At 40.9% G+C, this 24,829-nt stretch overlaps 1 protein-coding gene across 1 annotated transcript in view; it reads left to right on the top strand.

Moving 5' to 3' along the window:
- Positions 1-24,829, top strand: part of EEFSEC (eukaryotic elongation factor, selenocysteine-tRNA specific) — a 125,217-nt gene that overhangs the window by 62,627 nt on the left and 37,761 nt on the right. Inside the window, exons 5-6 of the mRNA XM_058845096.1 lie at positions 575-1,216; positions 19,293-19,449. Of these exons, the coding sequence (XP_058701079.1) occupies positions 575-1,216; positions 19,293-19,449 (799 nt within the window). The remainder of the gene's footprint in view (positions 1-574; positions 1,217-19,292; positions 19,450-24,829) is intronic.

Here is a 24,829-nt window from a genome sequence, read left to right as displayed (position 1 = left end):
GATGGTTCATGAGAGTTCATTGTGCTGGGTGCTGTGCAAATACAAAGTCTTTTTGCTCAGCACATTTTACAGTTTATTCAGCCATGTCAAAGAGGAGAGTGAAAGGATTTTCATGGAAGGGGTGGGAAAGCAGGCACATAGGTGTATGAATGGCCATTGCAGTGCTGTACTTCTGATGTTGCAGATGCTTAAGGGAGTATATTTAAGCTATTCCACAGTGTGGGTATATCTGATTATTTACAGATAGTAGTGTGGGTACTGCAGCACAGATGATGTAAATATCAACATACTTGAGGTCATGGTAATCTTCAGTCTCATGAACAGAGGAAGAATGATCTAGGGGGCTCAAATATGTGGTAATTTTAAGTGATGGAGTTCTCAGACTGTTGGCTTTCTACTTTTTGAGTTGTGGACTCTTCTAGAAGGTCAGTTGTCTTAGAAGACAGCAGGGTGTCATGCGTGGCTGATGCATCACAATATTAGCATATATCATGTGCCAAGCATACATGAGTGCTTCTCATGCACTCATGTGCAATTAATTGTTTCATTCTTTTTGTTCTCCTTTCTTCTATAGGTGACAAAAAGGGTCAAGTCCATGCAGATGTTCCATACTCCTGTGACTTATGCAATGCAGGGTGACAGAGTAGGTGTCTGCGTGACCCAGTTTGATCCCAAACTGCTGGAACGAGGCCTGATCTGCACCCCAGATTCACTTCACACCATCCACGCTGCCATAATTTCCTTGAAGAAAATTCAGTATTTTCGAGGAGCTCTTCAGACTAAAGCCAAGTTCCACATCACAGTTGGTCATGAAACAGTTATGGGAAGAGTGATGTTTTTCAGTCCAGCCCCTGCTAACTTCAATGAAGAAATTCAAGAAAATGTTTTTGATTTTGAAAAAGATTATCTTTATCAGGAGGAATATTTGTCCAAGGACTCAGTTTCTTCAGAGGAGAACAAAGAAAATGACCACTCAGGAGAAGTCCAGCTCCCAAAACAACAGTGGGCTTTGCTGGAGTTTGAAAAACCAGTCACTTGTCCTAAACTGTGCCTTGTGATCGGCTCTAAGCTGGATACAGATATTCATGCCAACACCTGCAGGCTGGCATTCCACGGGGTACTGCTCCAAGGCATGGAAGACAAGAACTACACAGAGACTTTCCTTCCAAAGCTGAAAGTGTATAAACAGAAGCACAAAGAAGGACAAGTGGAAAGGGTAAGCTGTCTCTCTGTGCTATATATGGGAACTGGAAATATTTGTCCTGTACAGATGTTGGTGGGCTACAGAATTGTTACTATATTCCAGAACCTTTAAATGGGTCTTTCTAATGTTTGTATTACCCAGTGTATTACATCTGGTCTGCCTGCAGACAGAAATCACTATTTCAAGTGACTGGTTTATTCAGTGCAACCCAGCTGAGTAATTTGGTGCTGTTTTTTCGCTGATCCTTTTGGAGTCTGATCAGTTTGTTTCTCCCAGAGACTGGCTTTGTTCACCTTCCAAAGTGACAAAACATCCAGCTTTCCACTGATGTATTTTACACAGTCTGCAGTACATTGAAAATGTAAAGACAGTGGAAAACAAAGTAGGATTTAGTTAAATAACACAAAGAACGCAAGTAATTTTTTTTTTTTTTTTGTATCTTTACATTTTAATGAATAACAGTATTTATTTTAGTAGGTAGAAAGAAATTTCCTACAGGATGCCTTACAAGTGATAGCATGTTGAAGTTGCAGTCAGATTCACATGGAGAACTTAAGCTGTGCCTAATGCATGTTGTTTCTATGTCACACAGATAATAAAAATCATCACCGTCATCATCTGCTATAGTGATTTGTATTATAGTATTGTATTTGACCCATCTCAGTGTAGCAGAAAACAGAGATGCTTTCTGGAGGGGGATTTGTTTGTACTCTGCTGTCAGAATTGGAGAGATGAGCTGTCTGTAGTGGTTGGTGTTACATTGCTGGCACAGGTTTGGCCTTGGTGATGGTTACCCTTCAGTCAACAGTGGGGAATCACTTGTTTACACATTGCATAGTAGAATTTTTCATGATAAATGGTTTAGGTGGAGATGTACAGTGTATAAATAACTTAATTGTTTACCCCTTCCTGAACCAAGTTGACACAAACTTCAGCATTTTTTTACTTGATGTATTGGTATGATAGGTGATGTTCCTAACTCAAAGCTTCATTGTTTGAAGAAAACATTTAACATTCTTCTTTTCAAAATTCCATAAAGCCGAGTTGAGGATTGCATAATATCTCTCCTTAATTTGCTATAGGAGAGTAAACACTTGGCATACAATACTGTGTTTGCTATGTATAAGGCAGACTCCTTGAATATTGTTTGTTTGCTTTACTAATTTAATAGTAGGAAGATCCCTGCTAGGGCATGATTAGTGAGGTTCTTCAAAATGCCTTACTAAATTCATCAAATAGCTAATTCATATTTCTTTGTTTTTTTTTCCTCAGGTTTCTGTTGAAATTTTAGCTCTTAAAAAAAAAAGGAAATATGAGTTTCTCCTTTAAATTTTCACTACTGATTTTGGAGGCATTGTGTTGGTTTTTTGAATGCCAGTTTTGTCACTAGAAAGGAAGGTAGTTAGGAGGGGGATGTCTGGAGCCTTCTAAATTTTTATCTTTGTTTTTATGGGTTACCTGAAAAACCAAAAATCCATAGTCACTCTTCACAATTTTGGTAGCAGGTGTATTGTCTCCTTTGTTTGACATGTGCAGCTGCCTTTCTCCCTGGCTGATGGAGATTCTGAACTAGAGTGAGGAGTCCAAAGTGTTCTGGGCTCTAAGCTTCAGAGAATCTCTGGACCAAATATCTGTGCCTGACATTCTCCTGGCACTCAGGAGTTTTCTGAACTCATGAAACATTTGCCTGTATCTTGGCTAAAGATTGACACACTTGTGCATGGCCCATGCTGCCAGGATCCAGTGAGACCTGGTTTACAATAATGATAGCAACAGATGCTTTTCTAACTGAGGTGAACTGGTCTCACATTGTTTATTTTTGTTCCCAATACGTGGCACTTATCTATGGCACTTAAAAACTTTCAGAGTACCAACTGTGTAAGTTGTCTGATGGGGTTAACAGCTTGCTGTTAGCCCTAGTCATACAATTTTAATTGTTTTTATTTAGTGTTACTTTCAAACTGTTAGCCAGTTTATATATTCTGTTCTTGATTTTACTGTGTAAATAATGGAATACTGTTAATCAATTACACATAATTTATTTTCTGGCCCAAACAACAAGCAATGAACATGCTTTATTTAATATTTGACCAACAGGATAGTTTATTAAGCTATGTTAGTGAACTGTTTTATTTTCCTGTGCCTTTTAAAATGTAGATAAGGAGGGTTTATTATTTTATCCTGCCTTTGTACCACAGTGTGCCCTATATATGTGCCTTGATCACTGTGTGTATGGATACTAACTGGTCCTGTAAAGGGACACTTACCATCGAGTAGTTTCTGCAGCTTTGTTTGTACCCAGATTCTGCTTCCCATAGTACTGAAGATACTTGGAGCTGGCATTTTCCCTGATGCATGCTGAAGGGATAATTGAGCAATTATTGTAGGAAAGGCTCATGGTGTAAAGTCCCAGGAGCACTGAGGGACTTGGAAGGGTTGGTGGGAAGAGGACCGTGCCAGGTATGCAGGGCCTGCTGGGGAAGTACTTACAGCCAAGGTAGCTGCTGCTCAAGTCTGTGCTTTGCAGAGCACAGCAGCAGGAACAATTGGGTGGTACAGAGACTTATTTTAGTACACAAAGTCACCAGCTAATAGAAAATTTGAATCAGCTGGTTCCACCCTGCTGCTGATGGATGGCTGGAGATTAGGATCGCTGAATTTAGGGTGTCTATTCTTGGCACTCATACAGGAAAATTTCTTTCTCTGTTGAGCAAGGAAGCTCCCTCCTCCCCACCTTCCCTGGGGAGGCATAAAATAATAATAATAATTAAAAAATACAAGTTACCTTCACAAGAAGTGAACTTTTTCTTTAGAGAATACTGCTGGGGAAAATTAGCTTCATAGCTTCCTGAAAGGCTGGAAGAGAGGGAGGCAGGGGCATGTAACGTCCGCCTTCCCGGGTTCGCGATACAAACATTCTTCCATAGCTGGGATGCCGTGGAATTCAATAGTGCCCATTTGTAAAGCGTTGCTGCTAATCTGATGTGGGGTCTCCTAAGCCCCCCTGCTTGCTGCTGGAATTAAAATAAATTCCCTGCAGTTTAGCTACCAGTTTACCCAGGAGAAATCAGGCATTTATGGTTTGGCTTTTTGTTCCTATTCTGATTACTTTCAGAGCACTGATTGAATAGTAAGAACTGTAAATTCATTAAGTTTCAGCATCACAGTATTTTTCTTGTGTATCCCTTGTGCATGGCACCCTTCTGGACTGTAAGGTTAATTTTCTTAATAAAACAAGAACATTTTTTCTCCAACATTTTTTGTCTCTCTACAAGAAAGTCTGACATTTTTCCTGTTTCAGATAAAAATCAAATCCATGGAAAATATGGCATTTACTACACAATATTTGTAAAAAATCATACTTAAGCTAGCAGATTTAGGTTTTCAGGTAGTACATTTTACTGAAATTTCATGCCTGAGCTTCCTGGTTTTTCTCATCTACTGAGGTAATGGAAAATGTTCTACAAAAATTCGAGTACCCTGTCATCGCATTTTTTACTGCTCACTTTTCCCTTTTGGTATCTTACTTCTCTAATGCCAGGATTGAGTGGAGCACTGGGAGAGAAAGAATCAAACTTGACTGCTATTGCTCATCAAAATCTTTGCATTTACCTGTTGATGCCTAGAGAAGGCTGACCTAGAACAGAGGCTAGACAGGTTTAAGAATAAAGTAGGTATTTATTGAAAGGCATTAAAGGATACACCTTAGGAAGTACAAGAGACTGGCCAGGCTGGACCAAAAATGGTCACAAAATGGACTACTGGTCACGAGGTCACACATTTTTATGTTTTGGTTCATGTGCATATCAGGGTTAATTGTTCAATCCCTGCTTCACGTTATGAAGTCACACCCTTCTTGTTTTCTCTCTTCAGTCCACCGTTGCTTATGCTTTTGGGCCTGAAACTTGTAACGATTGTCCTTGGTATCAATCTAGAAAAGGAATTGTTTTGTCTATCTGCTCTTGGAAGAGAGCTCACTGACAATACAAAGCTTAAAACTACACAGCTAGGCACCTCAGAATATGAAAAACATAAAAGCTAAAACTCAAGGCATCACTGTCTGCAGTGCATCCTTGTTTATTCATCTGCTCATTTTTTTGGGGTGAAGGGGAGTGAAGGGGACTATGTATTACTGTGATCTATGACAAATTAATATATGAGAAGTTAGAGTTGTCTGAGGTGCAGCTTAGTCCATGAAATTGAGATCCTGGGATTGCATCTTGGTTATGAAAAAGTTTTGCATGATTCTACTGCAGTAATGGTTTTTCTGGTATTATACCATTTGATATTTTTGAGCTGTTACAAAAATGTGTGAACACTCTGTTTTGCTTTAGACCACAGGGGTTTTTTTATGTTTAAGTATGGTAAGTTTTAAGGAAAACCAAAATATGCTGTTCATCAGAGCTAAGAGGACAGTGGCAGAGGTTTGTATTTGCTTAACTTGATGGTTTAACAAACAGTGTGAAATACTAGTCCAGCTTTCTCTTGCAGAGAGGACTTGAGAGAGGGGAGAACTTCAGTGGGAGGAAGTTTCTGTCAAGAACATCTTTCTGGTGTGATTATGTGGAGGCAGAGACTGTCGCCCTCTGGACATTTTATTTTTGCAAACCCTTGGCTGCCTGACAAATGTGCTTTCAGTAGGAAAAAGCTAGGCTGGCAACAAGTGGCTTGTACTGATAAAAGAGAGTGCTATTATGAACACCAGTGCAGCTCTAAGGAGCGTGATGTGGGAATCTTGCTGAAAAAAGGGCAGGTTTTGTCCCTCTGATTTGACATTCAGTGCTGGCGGTGGATGTGGGCTTGCTGAACCGCAAGTTGGAGACAAATTACAAATACAAGCAGCAACTGTTGTCCTTGGGCTTCTGGAGACAGGCTGCTCAGCATTCAGCTTGCCCAGTTCTGTGGGCAAAGAGACTTGTATTAATCCTAACACCATCTCTGAAATACCTTCTTTGAATTTAACCTCTCTGCAGCCTTGCAGGTTAATTCCAGTCTGACTCATGAAGCAGTTACTCAGTTCCTGGAATAAATCCTTTATATTTGTCACATTATTTGCTCTTTGGCTTCCATGAACATACAGGTTGAGTGCAAAGAATTTCAGCTGAAAGGTGAACCACAGGAGTACATCATGGTTTCCTGCATGACTCAGATATTCTGCCTGTTTTGAAAGTGTTTGCACGAGCAGGATTTATCTGAGGATAGCTGCCACAGGGTCCTGTTGTCATGGGTACTCCATATGGTAAATCCATAGCTCTGTGGCAGAAACAAAAGGGGAACGAAAACTCTGCTTTGCACAGTGTGAGCTGCACCTTCTGCACTTTCAGGCTTGTGTAGTGAGGAATATACACGTATATTATATCTGGCTGGAATGGTTTCCCATTTTAAGTGTAGCGGAGTGCTTTCCTATCATAATGGGCATGTTCTTTATAAAGATACTTTATCTGTGCTCCTCTGTCAATTCTAAGAAGAAATTCTCTCTATTTCAAAGTTTTTAATGTATCTTTCTCATTATTTGCCTTGCTCTTAAGACTTTACTTGATGGTAATCATTGTATGATGTCCTGGTTTTGTTCATAGCCACTTTGTTCACAGGTTTTGTGGGTTGCTGGATAGTGAGTTTTCTCGTTGTTCTCATTCTCCTGGGGGCTGAGGCCATCATGTAGCCAGCATGCTTAGTTTTTAGGGTTGCCTATTGCTTACTAACAATGTGTTACTAATTGTTTGAATATTGGTGTGATCTAAGTGTCCCCAAGGAGAAACACATTGTTGCAAGAGCAATAAGTGAAAGCAGGGTAAGTTACCAAGATCTTTATCAGTGCATCTCTTCTGAAGTCTGAAAGGAAGAGAGAAAGCTTGTCTTTCAGCACCTTAAAATCGTTGAGTTCTTTCCTCTTCTTCCAGCAGGGTAGGAGGAGCTTTGTCAGAGCAAGTACATTACCTGAGTGGTCAAAGGGAAGGCTTTGTCATCATTACTTCACAGATCTTTCTGGCCTTTCAGAAGAAGGATAGGATATTGAGGAGATCAGTGCCAGTAAGCAGCTACAGGAACTGTGAGAAAATGGTATTAAATTTGTTGATGTCCAGCAATGACCTAGGCTGTCCCTTGGGGAACTAGACGTTTTCAAAAGCAGCAGTTTTGGAAATGGTAGGTTTTTAAAAACAGTGAGCAATATTGGAGTGGAAACAGCACATGCAGTTACTGAGTACATGCCAGGTTTGTAGTAGCTCAGCCACACACTTTACCAGACTGCTAAAGGAGTGTGCAAAGGAGGAAAAAGGGGTTTGCCCATGAGCAATAAGAGCATCTGATGTGATTCATTTAAGGGATGAGACCAGTTCTGTGCTGATTACCTTTGCTCTGGGAGGCAGTAGGTTAATATAGGAGAACTAGAGTATTCCTGTCTGGAAAGATTCCTGGGTAGTGGATCATTTATAAAAAACATTGTTCCTTTTTCACTTTTCCAGATATCTGTAATACCAGAATTTGTTTCAGAGTTGTGCCTATAGACTTTTTTCGAAGTATGTGTGACAGAAATACTCTTCCTTAAATTTTCTGTTGTGTGGTTTCATGGTGATGCCATGAATGAAGAGAATTAAATTTTACCACCTTGGATAGTTAGACTCTTCTATCTATTTTATTTCTAGGTACAGGATGTTTCATTATCTTACTAGAGCTAATGTTGCATCTGCTATTTTCCTACAGTGAAAAGTGCCAGGGGCATAGCAAGTCAAAGCCTGCATCAGCCAGGTAATGGTGCTTTCTGGGTGACTGAGGTGGGGTGTGCAGACTGATAGGGGCACAATGTGAGTGACAAGGCCAAACTGAAATCTGATTGAGGGCTGCCTGCACGCACCAGCAGTGACCTGGGCTGTCTGCAGAACCCTCTGTGGCTCTAGCTGGGAGAAGTGGTGGATGTCACTCCATCATCTACTGTAAACATGCAGACGCCACAATTACTATTTTTCCTGCTTTGATGTCTGAACATGAGTTTGTTTGGTTCTGCTTGGCTGCTGATGGTATGCTAAATACAGTAATAATACAGAGATGAAGGCAATCAGGTGAATAAAAGTGCACAGCTCATTCACTAGTTAAAATGCACTGTTCAGTGGGAATATAAAAGATGTATTTATTTATTGGCTCTTGTTTAGTTTTTGAGTAAAAGAGTCTGAGAAGCTTAGTTGGGAGAAGGGAAGGCTTACTGACCATTAAACAGAAATACCATTTTTGCTAAACAGTGCTGAGAGATGGATGGTAATGTTTCCTGACATTTCCTAACTCAGCATATGGATTAACACATTAGAATAAATTTGTCATAAAAGTGTACCAGATAAGTTGCAGAATCTGCCTTCTTACCCATAGGAGAAAAAAAAATTTATTCACTCACCAGCAAAAGAATGGCTTACTCCACATGACTGGGTAGTAGAATTTTTGCAAGGTTTGAGTAACACCTATGATTATTATTTATATTATTAAATTCAAAATGCAGACATACTTTTGAGTCTTGCAAGTGTGTGGACAGCTGGTCTTGATTTTTCCGAGGTTGTGTAATAGTCACCTGTGGGGGAATCAGTTTGTCAGCAAGGCGACCAATACACCATTTTATTTATTGGATACAAAAATGAATTAAGAATGTTGCTTAGGTTGCAGAATCAAGAACTTGAAAGTTAGGAAATACCAGATTTACAGTTGCGTATGCAACATTAATTCTGTTCCCCTGTGCCTCTGCCCTGTGCACTTAAAAAGGCAAGGTTCCTCTGAAATTTTTTTGGATATGGTCATGTTAAGACTATATCATGGTGTGTATCAAAGAGGAACAGGGATAAGGTTGTATGGACATCTGGCATTTCTTAACTTCTTAAGTGCCCAATTCTGCAACTTACCTTTATATTAAACCTAAGTTATTTAATTTCCTAGGTATTTTTAAAGTCGAAAGATAAAGTAAAACTAAACCTCCATATTGCTGAAGCAGAGCCATCCCTTTACTGTACACCTTCACTGGGGCTGCAGTTACAAACATCCAACAGTGTAGCACAGGCTTGTGTTGCTTGATAGCACAGACCTTGTTAGCCACATGGCAGAAGGAAGCTGTTACCCAATAGAGGAGGTGACTTTGGGCAGCAGATCCACACCCTGGAGTTAGAGATCCTCAGGGGAGGGGAAAGACTCAGGGTATTTGTATGTCTATGCTATATCTTGAGAGGAGAATGCAAGTCTGTCAGAGTCAGCTCTCTCTTCTTCCTCAGCATCAGTTGCTTCAGGCAGCTCTTTCCAGACCTGTCCTGTCCTTTTTGCCTCCTTCTTGTACCCCCCTGCCCTCCTCTAGTTATTTGTGTGCAGTTTCCTTTAGAAAGAAATTTAACTTAGTGTCGCTATAGCTGACCTCCTGCTATGTGCTGGGTCTGTGCCATGTTCCAAATTAAACTTGTCATGTCTCACTGATGTCTCCTTTTTGGATATTTAGGATTTAAGAGACTGAGATCACCACAGTTAAAATGCTTCAAAATAGATAAGAAATTGCCTGTGTGTGTTTAAGTCATGGAGGTACCACCAGTGTCCTCCTGGCTGCTCAGAACCTTCTCCAGGAAGAGAAGCTCTCTTCAGCTTGGCAGTCCTCTATGTGTCATGCTTACAAAGCCAGGTTAAGACCTGTACGTGACATCTTGTCTACAGAACAAGTCTTGTTGGTTTTTATCTTGGATAATAAAGATCACAGGGTTTTTAACTTGTGTAGTAAGCCAGGGCTGGCTGGTCTGGAGATGGATGGTGTAGGATGTAGTAACAGTCTTGAGCCTCCTCTTTCCCTTATCTGTTGATGTTGATTTTCCCACATAATGGGAATGCAGCATAGATTAATAAAAAATGAAATCATGACATGAACCACTTTCTTCTCACTTGGTAAAACTAATGTTTTCATAGAGATCATGACAGGAATTCAGTGCCTGGGATTCAACACTTCTAAGCTTTAAACAGAGATGAAGGAAACTTGCATTATAAAGATGCATGGTGAATGAATAGTGCCCTGTTGGAGCCCTGTATGTGCCTGGAGAATGCTGTTGGGGAGATGTAGGGCTTTTAGAGCCTAAAGCAGTCTGGTTGTGCACCTCTCACTCATTGTCCTGTCTCAGCACTTCTTTTCTTTGCTGCCATGCAAGGTCTTACCAGGCTCTAGTGGTGGCACAATGCTCAGCAAAGAGAAAGGAATTTTATGGCTCCTTTTTAAATATTCCCAGACTCCATTTTCCCTTTACTCAGAAATGCAGAGAAAGGAAAATGGTTTTTGGATATAAGAAACATAGGCTGGTGAGAGATGGGTCAAACATCTGGAAACCAAGTTAATGGATATGTGGAGATGTTAATGTGATGGCTTCCATTAAAACAGCAGTAATGAAACGTGAAGCTGAAGGCCTCTAGTGCTGGAGGGAGTTGCAGAAAGAAAAGTCTTTATGCTGCTGTAAGTAAGCTCTTGAGGAAAAGCTAGGATTGACCAAATCACTTTCTTTGTACCAAGTTGTTCAGCTAGTTCTCAGTAACCAGCTATAAGCTCGAAGTCTTTGTAGAGTCAGAAAAGCTGGACACTTGATCATTGGTGCAGTCCTCTCAGTTCCTTTCTCCTTCACCCTTTTTGTGGCCTCATGTACCATCATTTTCTCAATGCATGAAACTTTGTTTTAAAAAAAAAACAGAAATGGGAATATTTTTGAGGCTGCAAATTCCTGACACAGAAATGGAAAGTGCTTGGAACTGTGTTCTAGAAATAAGTGAGCTGTCACTGATCATGATGAAGATGTCTCAAGCGTACTTTTTCTGAAGTACAAAAAGTAATAAAAATGCTTTGTATTTTCAGTGTTACAGGTTCTTTTTGTTCTTTTTCCTCTCCAGTTGTTTTTCTGCTTTAGTTTCAATGAACCTTTTATCAGTTGGCTAAGAATAGTACTTCGGCTGTTAAAATTTTTTTTTTCTTACTCATGTAATTTTTTATTAAATCAGAAAAGGCTATTCCTTCTCTTTCTCTATATCTTTTCTGGTATTTCATGTTTATTACTTTCACTTTCTCTGTCTTAAACCTTTCCTTATTTCTCTCTCATACTGGCACCACTTCGTTTCCTCTTGTGTGTTTCTGTTCTGATCCACTTTTTTTTTTCCTACAGATACTTTAAGAGATGAGGGTTCTTTGCTCTCAAAATGTGTGTGATGGATTGTTGGAGGGGGTGTTCAGATGACAGTAATTTCTAAATTATCCTAAAAAGGAGGGTTGTTTAACAGGCTGGACAGTATAACTTGCTATCCTGCTCAAAGGGGCATCCTGGAGTTGTTTTTCCTTGGAATTAATACTACGGTTTACACTGAATTCCAACACATAACGTGAACTGTGGTTTTGCAAACAGTCTAAGGCAGGGTAAGTACTGAAGAGATGAGGAGTGCGAGTTGGTTATTTTTTTATGTGAACATCTTGGTTTTAGCACAAGGGTTATGTGCCAGAGATGCACATACTTCACCTATGGTTATAAAGGACTGTTTACTTTTTTTGTGCAAACACAAAAGCCAAGTGGGAAGGGATATTTCATAAACTCAGTGCTATTGTGTCCTCTGATCTAAGCCATAAAACAAGAGTAACAGAGATGTTCCCTTTGAACTTGAAATCCTTTTCTAAGCTGCTGATCTAACCTAAGTGAGAGGGGGAGACTATACCAGCCAGAAAACTTCTCTTCTGGGTATTTTTCCCATCCTGCCCCTTTTCTTTTTAAATGTCCTTAAGTGAGTTTGATGCTGCACCTCTGCCCATAAATTTAAAAAAATATTATCGTAATGTAGGTCAGTGAACTGAAACGCCACTGTACACCATGGGGGATTAAAGTCAGAGAGGCAGCCCTCTCCCACTCCTACTAGGTCATATGACAATATAAACAAGAAATGCAAGGAGCCTTCAGCTTTTTCTTGCCCTAATCCTTTGTTTATGCAGCACTTAAACTGACTTTTGGGGTCGTCTCTGTCTGGCATTAAAGCCCTAAAGCTTTTTGAAGTTTCCATGAAGTTAATAAAATTAGTCTGTCCTCATTGCTAGGCCCCTTGCTGCTGCTTCAGAGCAGACTGCGTATCCCTTACTGCCTTTGTGGCATTTGGCTTTGTAAGTTCATAGTATTTTATACTGAAAAAAAGAGTGTTTGAGAGAAAAGCAGAAAGCTCTCCCGAAAGGCTGTTCAGCTAATAGGCAAAGTGATTGCCATTGTAGATGTTCTGAGAACTCAAAGGGGATTAACTTAAAATCCCACGATTGGAGGTAAATTGCTGGTAAAGTAATTGGAAGTGTTGAGTTTCAGTTAGGGAGAACAACATGCATTTCTTTTCCTTTTTACAAAGCAAAGCTAAACCAAAAATATAATTTTTCTTTTATTTTTTTCTAATACAATCTTAAAGTTGAGAAAATGAGCTTTCCTTCATAGCAATTCTCTGCTTCACTCATTTATTTTAATGCAAAGACTGATCCAGTTATCTTAGTTCCTGTTAGGACAGGCATTCTCTAGTTATTTTCTTTGTCAGGAATAAATTGATGATGGCCTCACTGGAGGGCGTGGATGGTACAGGATGGGGTGTGTAGAATTTAGTGAGCGAGACAGAAACTTCGGGTCATAGAGGTTTTATTCCAAACAGAAGATCAGTAAGTCACTGATCACTTACTATCTCAGCACCACTAAAGTGGTTTTGTTTCTAATGGCCTGTAGAGATGCCCAAGGAATCATGGTAATACCTACAGAACATATTGACTGGTTAAAGGAGGGATTTTTTATTTTTTTTTTAACGAGTTCAGAACTGGCTGGATGGCCAGGTCCAGAGGGTGGTGGTGAACGGTGCTGTATCCAGCTGGCGACCAGTCACCAGTGGTGCTCCTCAGGGCTCTGTGCTGGGGCCAGTTCTGTTCAACATTTTTATTAATGACATGGATGAGGGAATTGAGTCTTTCAGTAGTAAATTTGCTGATGACACTAAGCTGGGAGTGTGTGTCGATCTGTTGGAAGATAGGAGGGCTCTGCAGAGACCTGGAATGGTTGGATGGATGGGCAGAGTCCAATAAAAGGAAATTTGGCAAGTCCAAGTGCCGAGTCTTGTATTTTGGCCACAAAATAATCAGTAACCCCCTGCAGCGTTACAGGCTGGGTTCAGTGTGGCTGGACAGGCAGAAAGGGACCTGGGGGTCCTGGTGACAGCAGCTGAACATGAGCCAGCAGTGTGCCCTGGGGGCCAAGAAGGCCAGCGGCATCCTGGCCTGGATCGGGAACAGTGTGACCAGCAGGAGCAGGGAGGTTCTTCCCCTGTACTCGGCACTGGTGAGGGCACACCTGGAGTTCTGTGTCCAGTTCTGGTCCCTCAGTTTGGGAAGAACATTGAGACGCTTGAGCACATCCAGAGGAGGCAACGAGGCTGGTGAGGGGCTGGGAACACAAACCCTGTGAGGAACGACTGAGGGAGCTGGGGTTGTTCAGCCTGGAGAAAAGGAGACTCAGGGGTGACCTTACCACTCTCCACAGCTCCCTGAAAGGTGGCTGTGGGCAGGTGGGGGTTGGTCTCTTTCTCCAGGCAGCAGCTGACAGAATGAGAAGACGCAGTCTTAAACTGCACCAAGGGAAATAATGATTGGATATTGGGGAAAAGTTTTTTAAGGGAAGAGGATGTTGGAGTCACCATCCCTGGATGTGTTTAAAAAAAGACTGGAGGTGGCACTTGGTGCTGTGGTTTAGTTGAGGTGGTGTTAGGGCATGGGTTGGACTCAGTCTTAGAGGTGTCTTCCAACCTGGTGATTCTGTGACTATAAGAGTGGAAAAAACAGTGCAGCTGGAGTCCTTAGTTGCTCTCCTATATTGAATGTACAAGAGCAAGACCCTAAAATGCACCTTTCTTTATAAAAGATAAGGGTTTTTTAATTCAAAGATTTTATGTGAGTGTGGCATTACTAAATGCCGATAGATTTTGTTTCTGTTCTAATACTCAGAGGTTATCATTTCTGGTTTACTCTAAGGTACTTGATGCCTGTAACACTTATTCACAGAAATCACTGGATTTCTTTCTGACACCCTTGATGGGGAGGCTCTAAGTTGAACCATGCTGGCCTAGTATGATTGCTCATCCTGTAATTCCATTTTTAATTAAATTAAAGATAACTTTGAAGTGCTCTTGGAAAAATAAAAGATGTTTCCAAAGATGTTGGCCTTTAAAGTTGGCTTCCTGTGCCATTTGAGGGATAACCGCAAAAATAATAGCTATATTAGAGATCCTCCCTGGAGCATATTGTACCATGTGTATTTCAAACACAGGGGAAAGAAACACTAGCCAGCAGTGGACAAGAGGCAGAACAGTTTTGAAATTCTTGTTTTAGAAATAAAAGATCTCTAGGATGAAATAATATTTTAATTTCTCTAGCCACTTGTTGAGGGTTAGGTGTTCTTTTTTTTTTGTTTTATTTTTGTGCTCTGGCCTGCCAGGGAATTTTTACCCATTATGTGCTGGGACAACCTAACTACCGGTACTTAGGGGTGCTCACAAAGGACAAAGAGTGGCCGGGCCCAGGGTGGGGGGGAAGGGGGCAGAAAAGGAGGGTGGGGACAGTTTTTAGCTGGCTTTTCCTGGGCTTCGGGGAAGGACGTTCGTGCGCTGGGTCACGGAGCTGCTGCGGTGGAGAGAAGGGAATTTCGCCATCACCCAGACGGAGCTGCTGCTTCTTCTCCTTCTCCTCTCTCTGTTGGTGGCCTCGCACCCCCTGTCCTGCCGGGACGTGTGGCAGTGCCAGGCACCGCCGCGGAGCTGCTGATCCACCTCAGCCACCAGCCCAGGATCTCAGCTCGTCCCTGCTGATCCACCTCACCCACCAGCCCAGGATCTCAGCTCGTCCCTGCTGTCCCAGCCGACTGTTTCCTCGGAGCCCTGCAGGAGCACCGGGACTGACTGCCCGAGGGGTTTGTGAAAACAAAGCCTCTCCTTTATCCCATCTTTGCCGAGAAAGCTGTCCCAGGGTCCCTGGTTCTGTGTTCTTGTTATTGCTGTAGTTATTGTTTGTTTGTTTACCTGGTTATACTAGTAAAGAACTGTTATTCCTATCCCCAGATCTCTGCCTGAAAGCCCCCTTGATTTCAAAATTATAATAATTCGGAGGGAGGGGGTCTACATTCTTTCATCCCAAGGGAGGCTCCTGCTCTCCCTAGCAGTCACCTGTCTTCTAGAACCAAGACAGGTTCCTATGAGGTTCTAGAGACATCCATGGGGTTCTAGAAGCTTCTATGAGGTTCTGGAAGTTTCTATGGAGTTCTAAAAGCATTTATGAGGTTGTAGAGATTTTTTATTGAGTTCTAGAAGCATCTTTGGGGTTCTAAAATCATTTTGGTTTTTTGGGCGCCATTTGTCGAGTTTGGCGGGAGAAATGCAGCACTCAATATGAATGATCAGCAAGTCTCATTTATTGGTAACTCTAAAACCACTTATCAATAATTAGGCTCATACATATTGCAAAAGCAAGCTCATTATTGGATATTTCTTTTAAGGCCAACTCCACCTAGTTCTACATTCCTGTGATTGCTCATCTATGCTGAATTCACATTCTTCTGAATGCAGCGTCCTGTTCTCAGTTAACAGTTATCACTAAGGTCCTCCTGACTTTTGCAACATCTCACACCAACTGTACTCCATTGTCTAATTCTTTCCCAGCTAACTGCTGCATGGGATCATGACCTTTGCTCTCTAGCCATCAAGCCTCTTCTAGAGGTTCTAGAAGGTTCTAGAGGTCCTAGACTGTTCTAGACTGTTCTAGACTGTTCTAGAGGTTCCAGGCTGTTCTAGACTGTTCTAGAGGTTCTAGGCTGTTCCAGAATGTTCTAGAGGTTCTAGAAGTTTCTAGAGGTTCTAGGTGGTTCTAGACTGTTCTAGAGGTTCTAGAAGGTTCTAGAGGCTCTAGATCGTTCTAGAGGTTCTAGGTGGTTCTAGAGGTTCTAGACCGTTCTAGAGGTTCTAGACTGTTCTAGACTGTTCTAGAGGTTCTAGAAGGTTCTAGAGGCTCTAGATAGTTCTAGAGGTTCTAGGTGGTTCTAGACCGTTCTAGAGGTTCTAGAAGGTTCTAGACTGTTCTAGAGGTTCTAGAAGGTTCTAGAGGTTCTAGGTGGTTCTAGAGGTTCTAGACAGTTCTAGAGGTTCTAGGTGGTTCTAGAGGTTCTAGAGGTTCTAGGTGGTTCTAGAGGTTCTAGACGGTTCTAGGTGGTTCTACATCGCTCTAGGTGGTTCTAGATGGTTCCATGGGGGGGTTCTAGAAGAATCTTTGGGGTTCTGACTGTGTTATGGGGTTCTTCTATGGGGTTCTCGATGTTTCTATGGGGTTCTACAGGAACCTATGGGGTTCTAGAAGCATTTAGGAGGTTCCTATGGGGTTTCTATGGGGTTCCAGAAACATCTATGGGGTTCTAGAAGCATTTATGAGGTTTCTGGAAGTTTCTGTGGGGTTCTGGAGGTTTCTGAGGGGTTCTGGAGGATTCTACGGGGTTCTGGAGGTTTCTGTGGGGTTCTAGAAGCATCTATGGGGTTTCTAGAGGTTTCTATGGGGTTCTAGAAGATTCTGTGGGGTTCTAGATGTGTCTATGGAGTTCTAGAAGCATCTATGAGGTTCCTATGGGGTTCTGTTGAGGGTTAGGTGTTCTTTTTTTTTTGTTTTATTTTGTGTTCTGGCCTGCCAGGGAATTTTTACCCATTATGTGCTGGGACAACCTAACTACCGGTACTTAGGGGTGCTCACAAAGGACAAAGAGTGGCCGGGCCCAGGGTGGGGGGGAAGGGGGCAGAAAAGGAGGGTGGGGACAGTTTTTAGCTGGCTTTTCCTGGGCTTCGGGGAAGGACGTTTGTGTGCTGGGTCGCGGAGCTGCTGCTTCTCCTTCTCCCCTCTTTGTTGGTGGCCTCGCACCCCCTGTCCTGCCGGGACGTGTGGCAGTGCCAGGCACCACCGCGGAGCTGCTGATCCACCTCAGCCACCAGCCCAGGATCTCAGCTCGTCCCTGCTGTTTCCAGCCGACTGTTTCCTCGGAGCCCCGCAGGAGCACCGGGACTGACTGCCCGAGGGGTTTGTGAAAACAAAGCCTCTCCTTCATCCCGTCTCAGCCGAGAAAGCTGTCACGGGGTCCCTGGTTCTGTGTTCTTGTTATTGCTGTAGTTATTGTTGTTTGTTTACCTGGTTATACTAGTAAAGAACTGTTATTCCTATCCTCAGATCTCTGCCTGAAAGCCCCCTTGATTTCAAAATTATAATAATTCGGAGGGAGGGGGTCTACATTCTTTCATCCCAAGGGAGGCTCTTGCTCTCCCTAGCAGTCACCTGTCTTCTAGAACCAAGACACCACTGCAACTGGAAAAAAATTTAGGTTTTGAAAATGAAAGTGCTATTTCAGGTTGGTATTAACAGCTTCTTTTTCTTCTAGTCTTCTGTTTCAGACCCAAAGAGAGGCAAGTGTGACTGAGAGCTTATCTCCCCCCCCCCCCCATCTCCACCTGTTATCAGGGCCTCTAGGAAAAGACATTATTCAGTTTTACATTTAAGCCAAAATGTTGCTGAGCAGTGATGCTGCCATCAACGGTTCACAAGCTATTTTGAAGCAGTGGGAGAGGACAGACACAAAGAAACCCCATAAAAGTGTCCTTTTGGGGAAAGATGAGGAGTTCAGGCAGTGAATGTTTTTGAGGCATCTGAGTGTTTCTGCCTACAGCCTTGGCTGGTCCCAGAGCAGAGCTCCCTGTCCTGTTGTCATCTCCATGTGACAGAAGCAAGAAGAGCTGTAGATATTTCTCATCCTGCATCTGGTCTGGGAAAGGGAGAGGTCCTGGCAGTGCTCTTTAATACTGCACGGCCCTTTCAAGACTGTTTATGGCTGAGCAAGTAAGATCTGTTTAAAATAAAACAAAAATGAAATTTCTGGTACTAGGTTTACTACCATACCAAGATTGGGCATTAAAATGGAGGCATACATATGTAACAAAATAATAACAGTCCTAGGGATTTGAGTCTGTATATGCATTATAGTTTATGGAGGGGGCTTCAGAGAAGGACAGTTGCTTAATAAACCGGCAATACTTTAAGTCATCAGTATTTTGAGTTCATTTAAACTGAGTAAAGGGGAATGTTCAGAATTGATTGCAATTCTTTACTGTTCTCAGTCACTTTGATCCTTTCAACCCTTAGGTGTAGCTAAAAATGGCTCCTGAGATATGAAGAAGAGCTGCAACTTTCACCAAAAAACTAATCTTGGAAAGATTTAAGTAATATCCCCATATTTATTCTGATAAATAAATGTTCTTTCTGTCTCTACAGGGTAGAGTAACTGCAGGCGTTGGGTGTACAAGGATATTCACACCTACAGGATTAGGCTCACTTGACTGCACCTTATACTTTATAATGCCTAAGGGAGGGTTGTTTATCTTGCCTTACCCACCAACCTCACTTCCTCTTGTTCCTGATAGCTTAATTAAGAATTTAACTTGGAATGGTTCTTCCCACTGGGTTACAAACCTTGAAATTAAAATTGGATACAGTGGTCATAAGGCTCTTGGTTTAACAAATCAATATGTATGTGAAGGTGAGTATTTAAAAGGCTCTATTTAGAAACTCTATCATTTCTTTGCAAGTGTAGCTGTTGGAGTGCAGGTCTGGAGCTAAGACAAAGAATGTTTATGTAGGTGAAAATGTACCTAGCTGTAGAATAAAAAATGGAATGAAATTTTTGTCAGCATAGGTACTTTAGTGACTTTCATGGGAAGGTTTCAAAGCAGAAAAAAGATTTTAATTAACTGATCTTTACAGCATGCTCTGATGTAGGTTTTATTCTTCCTGTATTTTGAAAAGGGAGACAGAAGCAGAAATGTGTTAGTTCATAAAATCTTCTATGGTTTTAGACATGAATTGCCTTAAACTCAGCAGTTTAGATGACTCACCCAGAGTTTTGCTCATTTGGGCATAAATGGTTTATCAAAGGTGGAGTGGTAGAAGTTGCCAAACTCAGCATGTAACATGGATAATTTTTTGTCACTTTAGCTTGTAGAGTTATGAATCCCTTTTTTTTTTTTTTTGCAGGTGATGGATGATTACAGTGTGATTGGTCGTTCATTGTTTAAAAAGGAAACAAACATCCAGATTTTTGTGGGTCTGAAAGTGAAACTGTCTACAGGAGAAGATGGAATAATAGATGGTGGTTTTGGACAAAGTGGTAAATTTAAAATCCGCATTCCAGGTAGGTGCTTAACAGTTAACAAATACTAATCTGTGTCAAGTGTAGAGGAGCTTTCCATATTGCAAGGCAAAGTGCTACCTTTGTGCTACAGGTAATCTCCTGAAGTTCTGAAATAGGCTCATACCCAGTTGGAGCAGGCATCTGGTGGGGACTGTACCTCTTCTAATTACATGATGGTGGCTGTGACTTACAGTGTGAGACCAAATGGCCTGAAGCCACATCCCCTGCGTCAACAGTCTCAAAATGACTTCTTGCTAAGTGGCAGTAACACAGAAATCATGCTGTGGCCAGAGAGGTTTGTGGTAATCTCTCCTCTCTTAATGTATGTATGATTTGCACCAGAGCCCTTCTAAACAAATAAAAGAAAGCAAACCTGCAATCATTTTACCTGTAGCTACTTATTAAATATAGTATATTGGATGCAAGTTCCTTAAATTGGCTCTGTTCTGCATGTTATTACCTAACTTGCCTTCAAGCAAAAACTGCTTGATAAATGGGGTTTTGGACATCTTGAGAGTTTTTTTATTGCTTGTGTCTCCTGTTTTTATAATATTATATATGACTGTATTTTTCATCCTTGGTGAATTACAGGAAGGATTTATGCCTCCTTAGGTTAGAGCATGGGAAATGATGGATGCTAGAATTTATAAGTGTCATTTACTACAGTTTTTTTTTCCTCCTCCATTTAAGGCAGGAGAGTAGTTCTGAGCCTTTTCAAAAGGTTGAAATAGGTGTTGCATTTAACTCAGATTGCAGGATAAGATTTTAAGGATATCAGGCAGTACTTTTGTATTTCTGTTTTGTCTTCAGCTTGTTTGTCATTAGTTAATCTCCCACCCTCTTAGGGAGATGAGTAAGATTACTTCTGTTGAACAAGTGGGGAAAAGAAATCATAATTTTCTATGGCAGTAAACAGTCAACATAGCAACTGATCTTCAGAGAAAGGTGAAGTTTCCTGATTCCTTGCAGAAGATGGACTATCTTTCAATTTAATTTAGAGTGTGATGCAACTGCTCTAATTTTGACCCTTTTTGCAAGTTTCCTTTCTTCTTCCTGTTACAGGATAAGAATTTCTGACTATATAAAATATCTCATGTGTTCTGTCCTAGCTGTGCTTACAGTTTTGCCACCAAATACTAGATTTTGCAAATAGGTCTGAGAGCCTAATTAGCAAGCACACTTCACATTTAAAGAAAAAGGTTGCACCAGGTATGTGTTTGCTTTTAGTTTTCTGGTATAGAAAGGATTGTGGGGATTCAGTGAGGTACCTTTAGGTAGGCGATGAAATGATGCATAGATGGCCTTCAAGCTGAAATGCTGAAAATCAAGATGGTGTCTTGCTTAAAAATGTATTTACGTAATGTTCTTAGTAACTTCTCTCCTGGAGGCAAAAATCTGATGAACAAAAAGAGCAGAACAATGGTATTTATGTTGCTATTTCTACATTTTTGCATGGAGGAAATGGTTCTTCCTGGGACAGAGAGAAGCCTTGTAAAGAGTCTCTGGCACCCTTGTGGATTTAAGCAGGAACTGTAATTGTGAACCAGCAGTTACATTAAGAAAATTGTATATAGATCTAGATAATGGCATTTTTCTGTCTGTTGAGTTAGTGGGAAGAAATGATACCTTTCACCAAGGTGTTCATTATCTAATCTTGCTTACACTCATCAGATGTTTAACAGCAGACCTTGAAACAGAGGACCCTTTATGGTTTGTTCTTTCAATGAGAAGAATATGTAGCAGAATGCTAGAATTTAATACCTCTCTAAGGTAGGCAGAATAATACAACTTAGTTTGCTTTGCTTTAGTCTGGGTCAAACTTGGGTGCTCTTGTTGTCTGGAAAGAAAAGACAGTTAAATTAAGTCAGTATCAAGGAATGGGAAAGAAGCACAGAATTTGAAAAAGCCTAAAAACCTGTCTCTTTAAGAGTTCCACGGATTTGTGTGTAGGGGGAGGGCCATTGCTGTGATACTGCTTGAGTCAACTGCAGTTCACATTCCTTTGTTAGATCAGTGTTGCTTTTTTAATGTGTCTGCATCCTGTTTGTGGGTTGGGTTTTTTTTTTAGTTTAACTGGTCAGACTTCTCTCTCCCTTACCCCATCCCATTCTTCATCCTTGCCTCCTCTCATACTGTCTCTTACATATTTTTTGGGGTAGACCTTTTTTTAAATTTTTCAAAAGTTATTTTTCTGTGATTCCTTCAGAAGTGTGTCAGGGAGTGGGAGGGAAGGGAAGGAAATGTCCAGGCTGAAAACTGCCTTGTACTGCCTCAGTCTGGCAGTCCATCAGTCTTCTCTCATTTAAAACCAGCCAACCTCTAGAACTGAGTTAGCTTGCTCAGCTAGTTGACCTGATGATTGCCGGTGGCTGGTTTTACAAACAAACCTCTCCATGGCAGTAATATTCAAGAGGTGTGTCAGAGGCTTTTGTCCTGACTACTAAAGATGGTAATAGACCATGGCTTGTCTTAGGGTGCTGCATGGTCCTGCTGGAACCAACACCTGCCCACATGAGCAAGTGTTGGGCTCCCCAAGTGTTCTTTCATACTCACTTGGAAATGGCTTGTGTTTGCTATAGATCAGCCTGGGGAACATTGTCTTATGTCATCTGTGGGCTGAAACTTGGCAGAGCACAACTGGGAATGGCAGAATGTGCATTTGTTTCTTACTCTGGCACTGCTTGTGTGCAGCAATAAGTCAGATACTTCTCTCTGCTCTTCTGCTTTGTGAGATGGGGGTAATTACTGTCCATTCTGGAAAAAAACCAAAATAATGAAATTCCTGATTTAGATTTATTCCAGGCTTAGACCATTAATATTTCTTGAAAAGACGTAATTATCTTTATTTAGAGTACAAAAAGCACATCTAGAGTACAGCATGCAATTGGAAGTTCCTCAGTTGCTGAAAGATGTCAGTAGTTTGGAAGAAATTCAGGGAAGAGCAGCAAGAATGCTGGAGAGACTGAAGGGATTGATTTATGAGGGAAAGAAGATGAAAAGAAATGCATGAAACTCAGCTAAATGATGTCTAAGTGGGAGATACGATTATCCACAAGTATTTGAAGAACATAACAGAGAAGAATCCCTAAGGGTGGTCCAAGGAGGTGGAAGCAAAGCTTAATACCACGAAATAAAGCAAAGTGTTACTTGATTATTGATATATGTTATTTAGCAGAGATGTCTGGCACTTCCAGATTATCTTTGCAGAGGAAGATGATGTATTCCAATTTGCCAATACTCATGTAGTTTGCTTGGATGTTTGCTAGTGCAGGGTAAAACAGGTGAGCAGTAGGATGGTGGGTGGAAGTGCAATTTATTTTTCACTCACTTCTGATTTTGTGTCCAGGCATGCTTTTATTGCTTGAATGACAAGGTATAACCTACTTTCTAGAGTGTTTGCAGCAGCATCTAAAATTTAAAAAAAAAAAGTATTTGCTGGCAGATATGCTATTCTGTAGGGCTCAGTTGTGGAGCTGTTTGTGCTGTAACTGCAGGCAAAGTTTCAGGGCCTGTTAATTGACAGGATGACTCCTTTCCAGACTGGTTGCATGATCAAATGCATAAAAAGGGGGACATAGTCTCTAAACTCACAAGAGAGTTTTGCATAGTTTAACAAGCTGCTTAAAAAGCAAATGGGATTTGAAAGGCAATTTAAACTACACTGCTTTTAAAGTTATGCTTTGTGTGGGTGAGGGAGTGAGCTACTGATGGAGCGCTGCTTGCTGAGGTGGGTGATATGTGGCAGCTGTTTTAGTTGTAAATGGAACACTGTATAGGGTAAATGAGTGAAAAGTATTGTTCAAGAACAAGTTTGGGGAGGCAGGAACTGTATGTTTAAGTGTCTTATTCTAAAGAAGATAAAGGCTAACAATGACAGTCTTTGGAAAAATGCTTATTTCAACATACCTTGCACCAAGGAATGTTGTGCCAGTTGATAAGACATTTAGAGGAAAGTTCAGCAAACCATTTGAATAACCTAGTGGATTTTATTTAACTGTCTCTCACCCAAGAACTGACCCTGTAAAACTGTGCTTGTTTGCAAAATCATGATTTGTTGCTGTGTGTCTTGACATCTTCTAAAAGACTGACTTTAGACATGCCCATTTCTTTGTTTTTTGGCTCATTGCATTTGTCTTGTGCTGGGTTATTGTAAAACGTAGCAACTTTTTAAATCTGATTGGAGCATGTGTGATATCTCAGGCATGGTTCACTTTCTTTTCTGCCTTTCTGTCTAATTTCTAGTGAAGTGTTCATCCTTTCTGAGGCACTGCAATGTGTTTGACTGCCATTCTCCTCTTTTTGACTAAAAATTGCTGTACATGACTTAGTTAAGAGTTACCTTATTTCTTAATGCGAAGGAAGCAGTGCATATCTAACACTCCTAAGAGCTGAACGCATTTCTGAATTGAGCAAATTTAAATGTAATAAAAGACACTTTTCATAAGAAGAGATAAAAATGAGAATATTGGAGTACAAACTTCTCTGTTCTTTTTAGCCATACAGGATAACAGGAGTTTTAAGTTTCTTAAAACAGGTGAAAAAAACTGGTTTATGACTTTGTCTTTTGTTGCCAGTAACTTTTTGCCTTGTGCTTGAGAGAACAAGTCCATTTTACTGTTTCCACTGCTTGTCATGGTAAGAGGGATTGAGCAAGCCATAAAAGTCCGTTCTGAAGTAACAGCACAGATCTTCTCCCTAGCCCAGGACACAGTACCTCTGGGAACCTGCAGTGCTGGTATGACATGACAAAGTGGTCAGAATTCAGCAGAATTCCTTGTATTCTCACATGTGAAATTAAGTGTAGAAATGCAGAATGTGTTTCCCCCTTGCATACTCTGGATTTGGTGCATCTTTGGTTTTTTATATTTTGCCAGTTTTTCATTGGATGAGATCCCACACTGGCTTGTAAAGTACTTAATGACATAGTGGGAGAGCTATGATGTAAGAGCTGTACTACTATGTATGACTGCAATTCCGGTTAAAAACTGAGGGTTTAAAAGTGGAATTCAAATTTTTTTCAGTATTTTTTAGCATTCCACTTAAACAAGGAAGTTGACTAGAGGTTAAATAGCATGAGGGAAATTAAAGTTAATGTGGAGATTGGAAAATAAAACAGTAAAATAATGTGTATCACATTGTCTTCTGTAACCTCCTCCTTAAGAGCCATCTTTATTGTATTCTTTTTTGATATTTGATTTATTTTTTTTTATTATTATTCAAGGCATATGTCTCTTTGTTCAGGTAGGTCTTAACACGCCAATGTAGCTGGCATTTGTGGAATATTACTTTCAAGGGTTTGGGTTTTCTTAATTGTAGGAGACAAGCTTTAAATAGTTGATAAATGTAGATAAATGTCATATTCCCAACTGTGTGGTTTGGA

Source organism: Poecile atricapillus, chromosome 9, assembly GCF_030490865.1.
Source record: "Poecile atricapillus isolate bPoeAtr1 chromosome 9, bPoeAtr1.hap1, whole genome shotgun sequence".
NCBI lineage: Eukaryota > Metazoa > Chordata > Aves > Passeriformes > Paridae > Poecile > Poecile atricapillus.
The sequence above is the reverse complement of the archived record's forward strand: the minus strand, read 5'-3'. Positions and strand labels throughout refer to the sequence as shown.